Source organism: Herpailurus yagouaroundi, unplaced genomic scaffold (assembly GCF_014898765.1).
Source record: "Herpailurus yagouaroundi ecotype Mexico unplaced genomic scaffold, PumYag 248, whole genome shotgun sequence".
Classification (NCBI taxonomy): domain Eukaryota; kingdom Metazoa; phylum Chordata; class Mammalia; order Carnivora; family Felidae; genus Herpailurus; species Herpailurus yagouaroundi.
Window position 1 is genome coordinate 5,794,981 of NW_024412465.1, and position 17,078 is coordinate 5,812,058.

Below are 17,078 nucleotides of genomic sequence, written 5' to 3' on the forward strand. Positions count from 1 at the left end.
CATCCCTCACCCCAGAGACCCCAGACTCACCCCAAATCTCCATCCCTTACCCCTGAGACCCCCAGACTCACCTCACATCATTATCCCTCACCCACGACACCCCCAGACTCACCCAAAATCTCCATCCCTCACCCCAGAGACCCCCAGACTCACTCCAAATCTCTATTCTTCACTCCAGAGACCCCCAGACTCACCCCAAATCCCCATCCCTCACCCCAGAGACCCCAGACTCACCCCAATCTCCATCCCTAATCCCAGAGACCCCCACTCACCCTCAATTCCACCACTGACCCCAGAGACCCTCAGTTTAACCCCCGAATTTCCATCCCTCATGCACAGTCCCGTTATATGCAAAGTTCTCATAAAGACGCCTTGTATCCGGGAAGAAGGGGGCTTGGGCTCCGTGGCCATCCAGTTCCTCCCAGAACCCTGTAGGCCACGACTTTTCAAAGTTGGGGGGGAGTTGTTCTTTGCACCAGGAATGTCAGCATCGCCTGGGGGCGGGTGAAATGCTGAGTCCCAGGTCCCACCCGGATGCCTGTCCTGGAACCTGCATTTTGCCCAGACCCTCCCGGCCCCAGTGACTCACCTGCACCCCAGAGTCAGGCTGCTTGTGCCGGGTCCGCCCAAGTCGGGTCCCACGTCCAAATTCCCTTCTGTCCACGTCCTGCTCGAATCCCCTCGGAGCGTATGTTTCTGGACTGGTGTCTTTGCCACTGGAACACAGAGCACATTCCCGGGGCACAGATAGGGGTTTGGTGCCCCGTTACAAAAGTTTACGATGCGGATGCCTCGGGGGTTCAGGCCAGTAGGGGTCCCAGTCTTGGTTTCGGCTCAGGTTGTGATCTCGAGGTTTGTGATCTCGAGGTTTGTGAGTTCGAGTCGCGTTGGGCTCTGTCCGCGCCCGGGGGACTGGGGGTTAAATTGAGGGTCTCTGGGGTCAGTGGCGGAATTGAGGGTGAGTGGGAGTCTCTGGGATGAGGGATGGAGATTGGGGTGAGTCTGGGGTCTCGGGTGAGGGATGGAGATTTGGGGTGAGTCTAGGGGTCTCTGGAGTGAAGGATGGAGATTTGGAGTGACAGCAGGGAGCCTGCTTGGGATGCTCTGTCTCTGTCCGTGTCTCTCTCTCTCTCTCTGTCTACCCCTCCCCTGCTCAGGCTCTCTCTGTCTCTCAGACATGAATAAACATAAAAATAAATAACAGCAGACAAACCCAAGAAAATCCGCGAGTCCCTTTCCCAGACGCGCTCGTATAGGGTCCCCTGCTGCACACACCTCAACGGCCTCCAGAAATGTAATGCTGTTTCCCACTCGGAGTCAGGACCCTGAGCAGTGGGGACGTTCCTACAGGACAGTCATGCCGTCCACACGGCCAGCGACCGCCGGCCTCCACGGGGGTGGACGTGTCCCACAAACACCCTACCCATCGCATCCCCAGCCCAGAGCCCCCGCAGCCCATCCCACAGGGCTTTGGCCGCACCCAATGCAGAAGGAGAACTCGGGCAGAGGGCACGTGGCTGGGAAAGGAGCTCGTGGACAAACGGGCTTCAGCGTCTCACTGTGACCCAACTTTACAAAAAGCGGGACTGTGAGGTCACTGCCGGGGGCCCTCCCCAGCGGCCAGGATACATGCACCCCGGAGCTTGGGTGACTTTTCCAAGCCGTGCCTTCCCTGCTTCCAGTATGCGGCCGAAAGCGAATTCTCTTCCTATTTCCGGGGGAGAAAATATTCTTCGCAAATTCCTTCGTGCGTCGTGGTGAGAAAAGACGCAACGTGAAATTTACCCTGTTCGCCACGTCTTAAGCGCACGGCTCGGGGGCATGTGAACATACACACTGTTGGGCAGCTATCCCCACCATCATGTCCAGAACGTGCCATCGTCCCAAAGTGAAGCTCTGTCCCCGTGAAACGCTGACTCCCCGTCCCCCCGTCCCCAGGCCCTGTCTCCACCATCTCCTGTCTGTCTCTGTGCATGTGACTTGTTTAGAGACGCCGTATACGTGGGATCACACAGGATCTGCCCTTCTGTGTGGCTTATGTCGCTGAGCATCATGTCCCCAAGGCCCGTCCACGTACTGGCAGGTGCAGAACGTCCCTGCTTTTCAAGGCTGAGTCACATCCCACCGTGTGCACGGACCAGAGTTTGGTCCTTCCTCCATCCATGGGTGAACATTTAAGTTGTTTCTACCGCTTGGCCATTGTCAACAGTGCTTTTAAAAACGTGCTTTTAACTCAATGGGCTATTTTACACCTCAACGGACGTCAATTCAATCAGCTGTGTGTGTATATACATTCATACACACGTATATATTTATTTTAAGGAATTGGCTCATGCAATTGTGGTTCTGGGAACTTGGACACCTGTAGGGGAAGCCAGCAGGCTGGAAACTCAGGCAGGGTTTCTATTTTGCAGCCTTGAGGCAGAATTAATGTCTTTATCTGGAAGCTTTTATTTCCGCAGTGAAGAACTTCAGGTGATTGGGTGAGGCCCACCCAATATGGAGGGTGGTCCCCTTTACTCAAACTCAACTACCAGTAGATGGCAACCATACCTACGATCAATAGGCTTCTGCAGGCAAGTCTGATGCCACTGTGTCTGCCTGCCCTGTGCCCACGTACGTCAGCGCTCTGGGGACACTCTTGGTTGTCACAACTGTGTGGGGCTGTTGGCATGTGGTGGGTGGAGACCAAGGATGCTTCTCAACATCCTACAGGGCACAGGGTGCCCCACAGCTGAGTCATGCACTCCAATGTGAGCTGTGTTGAATTGAGAAGTCTACCTATCTATCCACATACTGATCATCAATCATCTATGAATTATCTATCTATCATCTATCTATCTATCTATCTATCTATCTATCTATCATCTATCCATCCATCATTTATATCTATTATCTCTGTATCTATCTGTCTATAAATCATCTATGAGTCCATCTATGTATCTATCTACCTACCTATCAATCATCTATGAGTCTATCTCTCTATATCTTTCTATCTCTATATCTATCTATCCATCGATCCATCCATCCATCATTCATATGTATCTATTATATCTATCTATGTATCTGTGTGTCTACATATCTATGTATGTATGTATGTATCTATGAATCATCTATGAATCTTCTATGAGTGCATCTGTCTACCTACCTATCTCTCTATTATCTATCTACCTACCTATTTACAGACGTTTACAGCAGCTTTCCTCATAATTGCCCACACTTGGAAGCAACCGAGGTGTCCTTCAGCAGACGGATGGATAAATAAACTGTGGTCCATGCAGACAATGGAATATTACTCAGCACTAAAAACGAATGAGCTTTCAAGCACGAAAAGGCGTCGAGAAACATTAAACGCACACATTACTAAGTGAAAGAAACCAGTCTGAAAAGACTCCACAGAGTCTGATCCCACCTCTGGGACATTCCGGAAAAGGGAAAATCACGCAGACAGAGACAGATTGGTGATGGCCAGGGATCCGAAAGGGAGGGATGAGCAGGTGAGGCACAGAGGGTTTTTAGGGCAGTGAAGACACCCTGTATGATCATGAAAAGATGGGTTCATGTCATTGTATGTTTCCCCAAACCCACAGAATGGGCATCACCAAGAAAGAACCTTAACATAGACTCTTATTAACTAGTTATTAAGAATGTCTCCATGTAATAATAACATCACATTTAAAATACATCGATGAACGTCGATGCACTAATGATAATGTATCAGTATTGGCTCATCCGTTATATCAAATGTACCGGATAGATACAAGACTGTGACAACAGGGAAACTCCTGGTACTTTCCGCTCACTTTTGCCCTACACGTAAAACCGCTCTAGAAATAATCTCATGAAAAGACATTGAGCAGGATCCCTCCCCTCCCCTTCCTCTTGTGTTCACGCACCTTCTGGAGTGGTGGCCGTGGGGTCTAGCAGTTACCCGTCATAGTCTGTCTTGGGACTTGCAGCATCAGGAGAGGATTCTATCTGAAGAGCACAAGAGCATGGGGGCAGAGGACACGGAGCAACATCGAGGCAAGTATTTCCTTAGGATGATTCTGAACCATGCTTATGGGCAGCTGGGTCTTTGTCTGGGTCTCAGCTTTTGAAAAAGATCATGGGGTCACCGGCCGGCCAGTTGGGTGTTGGGATAAAATACCGGAAGGGGCTGAGCACTGGGGGAACTGGCCAGAGTGTGGTTCTTGACCTGGGTTCTTGACCGACCATATTCCCTCTGCAAAAGTCCATCCAGAAGTTCCCTTTGGATATGGGCACTTTTCTGTAGGCATAGGATGCTGGAGTACAATGTTGTCTTTTTTTTTTAATGATGGACGTGAATCTCTCATCACAACAAACGTGCCCTTTCATTTTGTTTGTGTATTTAATTTTTTAAATATTTATTTAAAAACATTTTTAGATGTTTTTATTTATTTTTGAGAGGCACAGCACAAACAGGGGAAGGGCAGAGAGAGAGAGAGAGAGAGAGAGAGAGAGAGAGGGAGACACAGAATCTGAAGCAGGCTCCAGGCTTTGAGCTGTCAGCACAGAGCCCGACATGGGGCTCAACTCACGAACCATGAGATCATGACCTGAGCTGAAGTCGGACGCTTAACCGACTGAACCACCCGGGTGCCCCTCATGTTTATTCTAAGTAGGCTCCACACCCAATGTGGGACTTGAACTCATGACCCTGAGATCAAGAGTTGCGTTCTGTACTGACTGAGCCATCCAGGCACACCAAGAACACGCCATTGTAAGGTGCATGACCCAATGGACATGACTGCATTCATGATGTCCAGCCATCAATTGCCCCCAAACATTTTCATCTTCCCAAGAGGTGACCCTGTCCGCATCAGCTGTCACTTCCCATCCCCGTTGGTAACCTCTGGTTACCAACTCCCCCCCCCCCCCCCAACTCATCCACTTTCTATCTCTGTGATTTTCCTGTTTTGGACATCACGCACATGGGTCCTTTTGTGACTGGTTTCTCTTACTGAGCCCCATGCTTTTAAGATCCATCCATGGGGTACCTGGCATGAGTGTTTCTTTTCTTCCTATGACAGAGTTATCATTTTTCAAAGAATGCCGTGCTTGAGAAATTAGGGATCTCTTTCCAAGAACCCAACCTGGGTCAATGTCTCCTCAGACCATCTCATTCATCCTGTATCCCACAATAAGCAACCCATTCCTTTGGGAATACACAGAGTCCTACAAAGACAGAGTGAGGGACTGCTGATGCCTGGGATGTTAGACAATGGTTTTGATCTGCTGTTGGCATGGTTCCATCCACACAGGAGTATTTGGTACCCTGAGAAGAGCCCTGACCAATTGGGTGCCCTCAAGGCCTCTTGAGACCAGGCATGGACCTGATGACCCCCTTTCTTATATGACTGTTCAGCCATGTGAATGAAGTCTGCAGAGGAAGGGCCGCCATCTTGAATCAGGGCACTTTGTTAAGAGGGAGACCAGGCTGCTGGGGGAATCTGAGAATTCATGAAGGAATGCACCTCATTTAACCTGGAAACCAGCATTGTATCTCCATGTCTGAAAAGGGGGTTGGGGGGACAGGTGGATTTTCTGTTCATTGCATCCATTCAGAAGTGGAAGGAGCCAATCTGTCCATAACAAGCTTGTGGACCCATTGAAGGTTAGGATGATGCCTTTGTGAGTTTCTCAGGGATGCGTTAACAAAGTACATGCACGGGTAGCTTCACAAGGACAGAAATTTACCGCCTCACCATTCTGGAGGCCAGAAATCCGACGTCAAAGTGTTGGCAGTGTGGCTTCTTTCTGAGGGTTGTGAGGACAAATTCCTTTCCCTCTTAGTTCTGGGACCCCCCCCCCCAGGTGTTCCTCAGCTTGCAGACGACCGTCTTCTCCCTCTGTCTTCATATGGTCTTCCCTCTGTACATGTCTGTTGCATATCCAAGTTCTCCTTTTTATGAGGACACAAGTCATATTGGATTAGAGCCCACTCAAAGTCTCTCACCTAATGCAATCATCTGAAAAGACCTTATTTCCAATTAAGGGATAGTCATAAGTTCTTGTAGGTAGGACTTCAACATCTTTTTTGAGGGACAAAGTCAACCCATTTTAACATCTATAAGGGATCTTTCAAACCAAGAGTGGATGATTCTTTCATGTTTTCACCCACCCACCCAACCATGCACCCATCAATTCATTCATTCATTCATTCATTCATTCATTCACCTATCATCTATCTATCTATCTATCTATCCGTCCTCCCTTCCATCCATCCATCCAGCCAGCCAGCCAGCCATCCACCCATGCATCTATCTATCCATCCATCTATCCGTCCTTGTGTCTGTCCATCCATCCATCCATCCGTCCATCCGTCCATCCGTCCATCCATCCATCCATCCATCCATGCATCCATTAATCCTTCCATCAATGCATGATGCACACATCCATCCATCCATCTATATATTCATTCATGCATGCATTTATGCATTCCATCAGCTTTCAGAATTATACTCTTTCTGTGTGTTGGACACAGGGTGGACCCCACGTTCCCAGGGAGCTGTATACCCAGACTGACAGAGCCCTATCATATCAACAATCGACACCCATTGTTTATGTATGTATTTATTTAGGCCTCCACTTAGCTAGTGTTTCACGTAATTTTGTTTATGAGACTTTATCACATCACGAATGAAAAAGTTTTGCTTATTCCAGTCGCACTTCCTTTGTTGAGGAAAAGTCTGGAGAACTGGTTTACTTCTCCCGCATTTGCCCAGGACGTTGGTCAGCAGTGACTGCTTCCTGGTATCTTCTGTGAGAAGCAAGGCCGGGTTGGGGGAGGGAGGGGCAGAGCAAGGGAAGGCAGGCTACTGGGATAGCGATGAACAGGGACTCCTGTTCATGTGTCGCTGCTAGGACTCAGTTGTTTCCTAAGGGACTGCTATTCAGCTGACTCAGCCCTGCGTGCTAGACGTTGTAATTATGTGGCCCAGAAAAAAAAAAACCACGCAGTTGAGGAGTCTGGTTTTCTTTGGCCTGTGATGTCCACGGATCTGTGCTCCGTGCTGCTTGTCTCTGTCGGCTCAGAGAAGTGACTGGAACAGACACAAACGTAACACAAGTGCACGCAGACTAGGCTCCCTTCTCTCCGGTCCGGACATGTGCAGCCCTGTGTCCATTCGTGCACCCTCTGAAGCCAACCCCCCCTCCACTCTAGAAGGTTCTGGATCGGACCCTGTGTATCTTCCCATCTTCCCATCTCTACCGAAACAAATGAAATAACATCTTTTCACGTGGTCCTGTAGCATACAAGCCCCACTGTCCTGAATCCCTCCCTTCTAGTGCAGTCTTCTCCGCTGGGGTGGGGAAATGCTTCTGTTATATAATGGTCCCTACAGCAGAGTAAACTGGGACCCATTTTCGCTCAGAGATTAATCTGATAGCAAACCGCGTCGCTCACGACTTTCAGCTGCACCGACGCCTTTTTTCACGATTACATCTAGCGTGTTGGGCAGATTCAGAAATAAAGCTGGCGAGACTCAAGATAAGAGATCATCTCTCCATGCACATTCTGACACAATTAATTACAGAAGGAGCTTGACATGAAAGGCTGGTGGAGGCTTAGCCATTTCTAGAGGCAACTGTCATTGGGATGAACACATCTTACCTTGAGTCGATGTGAGAATTAAGTGTCTCTTCTGGAAATAACACAAATCTCATTCAAAAGAGATCGCTACTAGAGAGCCATCAAAATGAGTGTGAATTCTTTACAGCAACCCCCGAGGAGAGGCGGACCCCTGTTTCTCTCCTCTTGAGTCTGGGGTGGCCCCTCACTTGGCTTTGGGCAATTGAAGGTGGGGGGAATGAGGGTGTGCCAACTGGAGCGTTCTATCCTGTCGAGTCTTCCGGTTGGCGAAGGTCCTACCAAAACTCTTGGATGATAGTCAGCTCAGCTGCCAGGAGTATGAAGGGGCCATCTAGAACATTCTATCCTTTGAAGTCTTGCAATTGCCTACGGCACAAGCCAAGGCCACGTAGAGCCGCTGAGTCCTGTCCACTCGCAGAATCAGGAGACGTAACAGCAGCTTGGGGTTCCTTTGTGCTACGACATTTTGGGGTGATTTGTTCCATACAGGTCACCAAAATAAATAACCAAGTAACCCCTACATGCCAGACATGTAGAAACTAACGTATAAAAGACACAAGGGAAGCATTCTTCCTAGAGAAGCACTGACATTTTTAGTGACATTCGAACTTATGTTCTACAACCCCGTCCTTTTTTTTCCTTGGTTGGTGATTCATCGCACATGTCTGGCATTGTGAGATACGAACAACACAATATCGGTTTGTGGTTTTGAGTGGAGATGATGAAGAAAGGAGGTAGGAGGCGTGCCTATGTCTCATCTCCATGAGAGATGGTGATAGCCTTCAGAGCTACGTCCAAAAGGGATGGGAGCGTTGGCTGCTCATTTTCTCCTGATTTCCCCCAATTGTTTTCTTCCCCCGTGAAAGGGGGGAGGGCCAGAGAATATCAGAAAGATGGCCTGGGTCTACTGAAATGCTTTCCCCACCGGTCAGCCTTCTTGGAGCCATGAGTTTCAGTGTGTCTACCAGTAAAACATGTGGGACCCTCCCTACTGGCTTACAAGGAGGTGCTGGAGAACATCGTGTGTTCCAAATTTCTCCTCGGGCTTCTTCGGCCCTCCCAACGGACAAACACTCTTTTTCATGTGGTTGACCTGATTAGCTGTGATAGTCCATTTTGGGGGGAAACTACACATGTGTCTCCTTCCATAAAATTCGAATCTCACCAAATCACCATTCCTAAGTCACAGGACAGCCAGAGCAACACTTGACCATCTTCTCACGTTGGCCTCTCCTGCCATTTCTTTCTGGGTTGTCCACCGGCATTTCTCCCTTTTGTATGTAAACATCCTGAGGTGAAGTTTCCGCAGGACAAGCCCCCCCCCCCCCCCCGAAAAGAGCTAGAAACTCCAAGTTCTCTAGGACAGCAGGGAGGATGGTGGGGTGAGGAGAGTTAAGGGGATGACACCCCCCCATGGGGACATTTGGTGATATCTGGAGACGTTTGGGTGTCATGACTTGGTGAGGCTGCTGTTAGCACCTGGTGGGTAGAGATCAGGGGCACTACTCAACACCCTACAGTACAAAGGACGCCCCACAACATAGAGTGGTCCAGCCCCACATGTCCTCAGTGACAAGGTGGAGAAGCCTGTCCTTAGCATGAGATTGTCCATCTATTTATGTCTATCCATCCACCCATCCATGCATCCATCCAATCCATCCATTCTATCTATCTATCTATCCATCCATCATATCTATGTATCTATCATCTATCCATCCATCCATCCATGCATCCATCCAATCCATCCATTCTATCTATCTATCTATCTATCTATCATCTATCTATCTATCCATCCATCCATCCATCCATCCAACCATTGTGTCTATCTATCTATCTATCTATCATCCATCCATCCATCTTTCCATCCATCCATCCACCTGCCCATACATCATATCTATCTATCTATCTATCTATCCATCCATCATATCTATGTATCTATGTATCTATGTATCTATGTATCTATCTATGTATCTATGTATCTATCTATCATCTATCTATCACAGATCCCTGGTCTCGGGCCAGGAGGACTTGAGTCACCCTGCACTTAACACGTGATTGGAAGACAGCTCACTGTTAGCTTCTCAGAAACACAGGTTTTTTCAAAAGTTTATTTATTTTTGAGACAGAGAGAGAGAGAGAGAGAGAGCAGGGGAGGGGCAGAGAGAGAGAGAGAGAGAGAGAGAGAGAGAGAATCCCAAGCAGGTTCCAGGCTGTCAGTACAGAGCCTGATGCAAGGCTCAAACTCACAAACTGTGAACTCGTGACCTGAGCTGAAACCGAGAGTCAGATGCTCAACCGACTGAGCCACCCGGGCGCCCCTAAACACACAGTTTTTAACTCTAGGATAAACTTATTCCTGCTTTATTTTGTTTTGTTTTTGCTTATGTCGTTCTGGTCACAAATTCTGAGTGTCTGTGAAAATGCTTGGTAACGGGCTGTTTTTGCAAATACAGAAATCACTGTTATTAGTAGTAGAATTGAAGAAAAACATTTTTGAAGGTCATCTCGATCCCCAGTGGGGGGCTTGAACTCATAACCCCGAGACCAAAAAAAAAAAAAAAAAAAAAAAAAAAGATCCGTCATTCGAATTCTGAAAGTCCCCAGAGTGTGACCGTAGGGATGCCAGGCTCTCGCCCACGCGGCTGGAGACAGACGGGGAGGGGGCACCAAATGTCTGTGCCTCTGGGTGACCTTGAAGCCTGCTGTCCAGCACCCCTGAGCACAAAGTGGCTGCAGGAGCCCAATCCGCCCAGGATGGTCCTGACCAGCCGGGAAGGCTTGGAGCCCAGCTCGTCAGCATGGATGCAAGACTGATGTCTCTTTTTGGTCGTGATGTTGGTTTTTTTTTTTTTTTTCTCAAGAGTCATCTTTTTAAGATCCACCCTGCTTCCCGTTGTCACTTCCTTGTTTCTGTTCCACTCTTTAAAAACAGGGTGACCTCTGTGCCTTAGGCGTCAGGGCACAGATCCTGCTTACTGCCTCCTCTCTGTCCCACCATGAGGACAGTCTTCCTGCCCTGTGCAGCGGCCGCCCTGTTTCTGCTGGGATGTGCAACGGCTTCGGGGGACGCGGGACAGGGTGAGCCGCCGTGCAGATGCGGTGACATGTGCACACAGAGTGTCCTTGAGTTGAACGTACCCTTCCCTGCCCTTTTCCTTCCTTCCTTCTTTTCTTTCTTTCCTTCTCTTTCTTTCCTTCTTTCTCTTTCTTTCTTTCTTTCTTTCTTTCTCTTCCTTCTCTCTCTTTCTCTTTCTTTCTTATCTTTTTTTTTCTCTTTTGCAACTCCAGTGTCTTTTTGTTTGTTTTTTGTTTGTAAAAGTAACAAGGAGCTTGGACAGTTCTCCGAGTCTCTGAAAACCTGAGTTTCTCTGATGTGAAGGGACACTGTTGTTTTTTTCATGTTTATTTATTTATTTTGAGAGAGAGAGAGAGAAAATGAGCAGGGGAGGGGCACAGTCAGAGAGAGAGAATCCCAAGCAGGCTCCGCACTGTCAGCACAGAGCCCGAGTCAGGGCTCAAAGTCACAAACCCCGAGATCATGACCTGAGCTGAAATCCAGAGCTGATGCATAAGCCCCCCGGGCGCCCCACAGAGGGCTCACTACTGATGGTGCTTGAATGGATCAGGCGTGAATGGAAAAATAAATAAATAAATGAGCCCCTGGGTGCCCCACCGAGATTCTGGGTGGTTTCACGGTTCCTGCCGCCTTCCTCGCAAGAGATCCAAGGGTTTGCTTTCAATTAACGTGTATCTGCTCGTGATGAGAGCAGGTCACCAGAGATCCTCGGACGAACATGAGGGTGTCCCCACCGTGTCAGGCCGTCACAGGTGGGTGTTGTCTGAACCCGTGCCTGCTACTTTCCAGAACCTTGTTTCCCTGTCCATGCTCCTATGTTACAAGCTCTGATAGAAGGGGCCAGGGAGAGAGGGCGGAGAGCCTGGGGGCAGGTGTCCTTCCTTCCCGAACAGGTTGGACTTGATTTTCTAGCCTGGCGGGTGGTGGAGATGGGAGCCCCCGAGGGCACATCAGGGACTTTTCGGTTCTGAACTGTCACACTGCCTGCTTGCGTGCCTGGTTTGCAAGGGCCCGTGGGCACATGTTTGCTATGGTCTGGTGATGACACACGGGGTTTCCAGCCGGTCCAGGAAGGGGTCCGAGGGAGCCTGGATGGGGGGGTCCCCGGGCTGGCGCTGGTGATTCCCAGACTGTGTGCAGTCAGAGACGGAGTGCAAGTGCGGGAGGGGCAGAGAGAGAGGGAGACGCGGAATCCGAAGCGGGTTCCAGGCTCTGAGCCATCAGCACAGACCCCGATGCGGGGCTCGAACCCACGAACCGTGAGATCAGGACCCGAGCCCAAATCAAGAGTCAGATGCTTAACCGACGGAACCCCCCAGACACCCTGGGCTTAGACCAGTTGTGGATTCTGACCCGCTTGAAGCACATCCATCAGCAGGTGCCTCTAAGCGTCTTTACTGGACAGAGGTGGACAGACAGACCCACTGTTGGCTCAGGGTCAAGCTGAACGCACTGAAACCTTTCTAGTAACTTCTCAGAAAACACTGACACTGGTTTTCTTGCTGAAAGGCATCTGTGGTTTGCTCGCCCTTCTTACAAGGGACCGGCCTTCCCCCGAGTCACTGCAGCTGGGAAAGCCTTTGGAAGTAAGTACCGGGAACCCAGGGTGTCCCGTCGTGAATCTACGGGGACTCAGAAAGCCAGGGGGCAGAGAGAGAGAGGGACAGAGAGGCGGATGCCCACTGACAGCAGGGAGCTGGACGTGGGGCTCAAACCCATGAACCCTGAAGTCATGATCTGAGCCAAAGTCAGACACTTAGTCCACTGAACCCCCCCGGGCACCCCCCCAGCTTAAAAAAAAAAATCTTGGTTCTTTTTGTCACTTAAACTCAAGGTAGTCAACGAATAGTGCCGTATTCGTTTCAGGAGTAGATTCAGACACTTTCCTACTCGACCGACGCCGTGGGTGTTGGGTTGGCAGTGGTCTCGTTACTGGAAACCCGGGGGCCCCCAGGAATGGGAAGTGAGCAAGCATTCTGAGTGACAATGCCTACCTTGTGACGCCGTGGTCCCCCCCACCCCCCGCCCACTGGCCCCATGACCCACTGCTCTGATGGGACCTTGTGTACTCACCCCAGAAACACCCAGGGCTCTTTGGGGGAAGAGTCCCTCGTTGCAGAAAATTCTCGTGATCCATTAATCACCTTTCTGTCTGTATAGAAAACATGATCAGGGGGCGCCTGGGTGGCGCACTCGGTTGAGCGTCCGACTTCAGCCAGGTCACGATCTCGCGGTCCGTGAGTTCGAGCCCCGCGTCGGGCTCTGGGCTGATGGCTCGGAGCCTGGAGCCTGTTTCCGATTCTGTGTCTCCCTCTCTCTCTGCCCCTCCCCCGTTCATGCTCTGTCTCTCTCTGTCCCAAAAATAAATAAAACGTTGAAAAAAAAATTAAAAAAAACCCAACATGATCAGAATCAGAAGAATTCATTGCAACCATTTCTGTCTTTTTTTTCTTTTTGATAGAATAGGCTTTTAAAAATGTTTATTTATTTTGAGAGAGAGAGAGAGAGAGAAAGTATGGGAAGTAGGAGACAGAGAGGAAGAGAGAGAATCCCCAGCAGGCCTCAGGCCGACAGCGCAGAGCCCGACCTGGGCGGGGGGGCTCCGTGTCACGAACCATCAGGTCAACCGATGACCTGCCCTGCAAATCAAGAGTTGGACGCTTCACCGACTGAGCCACCCAGGCGCCCCCTTTTCAACCCTTTCTTAGGTTGCTTCCAAGACCAGGTCATGAGGTATCATAAAATTATGTGGTCAGATACAATTTTTACAAAATTAAGTTGCTTATTCTGTTTTAAACAGTTATGGTAAACCGAGGCTCCCGGGGGGCTCATGGGTTGAGCGTCCAACTTCAGCTCAGGTCATGATCTCGTGGTCCGTGAGTTCGAGCCCCGTGTCGGGCTCTGTGCTGACAGCTCAGCTTGGAGCCTGGAGCCTGCTTCCGATTCTGTGTCTGCCTCTGACCCTGCCCCTCCCCCACTCACGGTCTCTCTCTCTCTCTCTCTCTCTCTCTGAGGAATAAACAAACATTAAAAAAAATTAAACAATTATGGTAGACTATATGTAAAAATTTCCATGTTAAGCACTGTATTAAGTACATTCACATTTTTGTGCAATCATCCCTACCATCCATTTCTAGAATGTTCTCAGCTTCCCAAACTAAAACTCAGTCCCCATGAAACATGGCCTTGTGCCCCCGCCCCATCTCCTGGCCCCACCATCTTGTGCATGAGGGGGTCTCCACGGAAGTGTGGATTCTCATGAACTATTGATGAAGTCTGGAAATCAGTGCCCCAAAGACCTTTGTCTCTCTCTCCCTCACCCCCACCCTCTGGACAGACAGCTTGTGTCGCTAGGGCTGTCTGTCCTACAGGTTCTACAGTTTTATATCTTTGCCTCTTGACAGAACCCAATAAATTCATCACATCTAGTTTTGTGACCAACAGTGGGGTAAAGCACCTTCTCCAAAAAGTTCCTTGCTGCTGAGCCACTGATGTTCAAAGATGGCTCCCCTCAGACCACAAGACTCAGGTGGCATCGTTCTGTGGAAATAACAGACAGACCGTGGCCCAGGAGGGTGGGTAATTCCTACAGACGTGTGGGTTCTCCTCACCCTGTCTGGTGGAAAATTTAATCAGAGGCAAAATGGCTGCCCGTCCAGAAGTCTCCTCCACAAAGGAGAAGAACCATCATATGTTAAAATAAACATTCAGCCTCAACGCTGTCTGACTCCCATGCCATCCGTTAAAGAGATTTGCGAAGATGGAGACCCTTTTATAGAGCTGGTGGGCAGAACCCATTACACACGTATTCCGGGGACAAGCGATCACTAGTTCCCCAGTAGGAGCCTCGTCAGTACTGTTTGTCATACAAAGTTCTCCCTAAATTCATGGATGTGACCATCTGTGTTGAGCTAACTGGCTTCATCCAATGGAGAAAAGATAGTTTATTTTATTTTATTTCATTTTATTTTATTTTATGGAGAAAAGATAGTTTATTTTATTTTATTTTAGATTTTAAATTATGTTTTAATAATTGGAAGACGCCTTTAAAGTACTCTCAAGAGCCAACGTGAATCCCAACCCCAAGATCGAGAATCTCACGCTCCACTGCCTGAGCCAGCCAGATGCCCCGTTGATTTTTAACAGGAACAATGAGGTCTTTTAATTTTTAATTTAGATTTGCCCTTACAAGGCACAGGGCAGGGGTGAGGACCACATGCCCAAGCAAAGGTTTCCTTTGTACTTTGCAAACCGCACCTGAGCCCTTACAAATGGCTTGCTAATCTCAAGTCCCACTGCGTCAACAGCAGCACTGTGCTGCACAAGAACATTTTGTATGGTCAGCGGGGAGTCTCCCATGGATTCCGTCTCCTTCTCAGAGATGTCTTGCCCACACCCCCGTGTTGAGGACCCCAGACATGTCCCTCACGTACGCTTGGCAGGAATGCCTCAGTCCATCCTTGGAAGGAAGCAACAGGGACACAGGGACTACCTTTTCTTTCTCCTTTATTTATTTTTTTTTTTTTACTTTTTAAATTTTTTTAATGTTTATTTATTTTTGAGAGAGATGGGGAGGAGAGGCTCAGAGAGAGAGGGGGAAGCAGGTTGCAGGCTCCGGGCTGCCAGCACAGAGTCTGACGTGGGGCTCAAACCTGTGAACTGTGAGATCATGACCTGAGCCAAAGTCAGATGCCCAACTGACGTCCCTGTTTCTCCTCCTCGAATCGAGGAAGCTGCCTCCTGTGCCTGCAGCCAACTCATCAGATCAAACCACAAGATCACTTCTGCTTCCCTGCTGGTGGATTGAGCTGTCTGGCTTTATCAATCAGACATTTCCCACAGACGGAGGTCAAAAAATCTAACCGAATGTTTGCTGAGGGCTGAGTGGTCAAGTTCCCTCCCTTTCAGAACCTGAAGGTGTTCACCATAAGAAATGGACACTCGTTCCCCTTTGGAAGATCAGGGGTTTCCAGAATCCAAAACGTCTTTCTCGACCTCTCTCTCTCTCTCTCTCTCTATTTCTGGAACCGATGCATGAAGGTCAAGATCACCTGTAGTGTGATCAGTTACATCAGGAACAATGGCCAGCACAGAACAGAAGTGTTCTGCACACTGTGAGCATTAGAAAGACTTCCTTAAAAACTCAAGGAAAATTCATCCCCCTCATTCTGCCTTTGATTTTCAGAGGCTGTGATAGACCCAGCGTCCCACGACGGGAGTTTTCACAGAGAGTCCAACTTGTTTACATGCCTTTGCTTATCAGTTCAGCATGTCTTTCCTGAAGCTTTTTCCACGTGTTGAGCACAGGGCTGGGCACAGTGGGTGATGTGATGTCATCAACCAGATTGGAAAAAGAAAACTAGAATAAGTAGAATAGCTGTGTTGATTAATGGAAGCCAGATTGCCAACATGCAGGACATTGAAAGACAGACTACGCAGATGGCCAATGGCCAAATGATCTATGAAAACAGAGCTCTGATACACAACCTGGACAACCTGTCCAGGAAACCAGCCCCTCGAGTCAATATCTCATGACTTCCCCAAATTGCATCCACGCTTCCAACTCAGAACCAGTCAGAGAAAGCCACATACGCTCTTTCAGCCAATCACATGGTACAGCAAGCTTTCAACAAACCTCTTCTGCTTGTTTTCGTTCGGGTGGTCTTTGTTCATTTCCACAGTGTAGACAGTCATTGGGCCATTGTGTGAGAATATTGGTAGGAGCTCCTGAGGGACACATTAGTGAAACACAAGATTGGATTTGGGTTGCTGTGGGGCCACAGTGAGAGAGAATAGTTAATTCTGGACCATGAGGTGGGATGTGACCCCATGAGTGTTCATCAGGCCAAACTATCCAGCCCAGAGATGTCAGAGCTGAACACACAGTGATAGCACCAGGACATGTATTTGCCTCCTGCTTGAGGGTTGGGGATGGGGGCTGAACCCAGAACTGAATGTGGAGTGGGAGTCCCTGACCTGGGGACTTCCAGACTCTCTTTCTCAGCATTTGTGGACATGTGTCTGTTCACCTTCCTCTCACCCACAACCTGCTGGGTGCTAGAAATGTGTCCTTTGATCCATCCATCCATCCATCTATCCATCCATCTTTATATCTATCTATCTATCCACCCATCAATCATCTTTCCATCTATCCATCCATCCATCCATCCATCCAACCATCGATTATCTATCTACATATCCATCCCCTATCCATTTATCTATCTATCTATCTAACCATCCATCCATCATGTCTGTCTATCTATCTACCCATCCATCCATCCATCCATCCATCCATCATGTCTATGTATGTATGTATGTATGTATGTATATATCTATCCATCCATCCATCTACCCATCCATCCATCATGTCTGTCTATCTATCTA

At 48.8% G+C, this 17,078-nt stretch overlaps 1 protein-coding gene across 1 annotated transcript in view; it reads left to right on the plus strand.

Moving 5' to 3' along the window:
• The first annotated feature begins 10,582 nt into the window (after positions 1-10,582).
• CRLF2 (cytokine receptor like factor 2) overlaps positions 10,583-17,078 on the plus strand; it is a 19,547-nt gene continuing 13,051 nt past the window's right edge. The window contains exon 1 of the mRNA XM_040460143.1: positions 10,583-10,696. Coding sequence (XP_040316077.1) covers positions 10,615-10,696 — 82 coding nt within the window. The 5' untranslated portion in view covers positions 10,583-10,614. The remainder of the gene's footprint in view (positions 10,697-17,078) is intronic.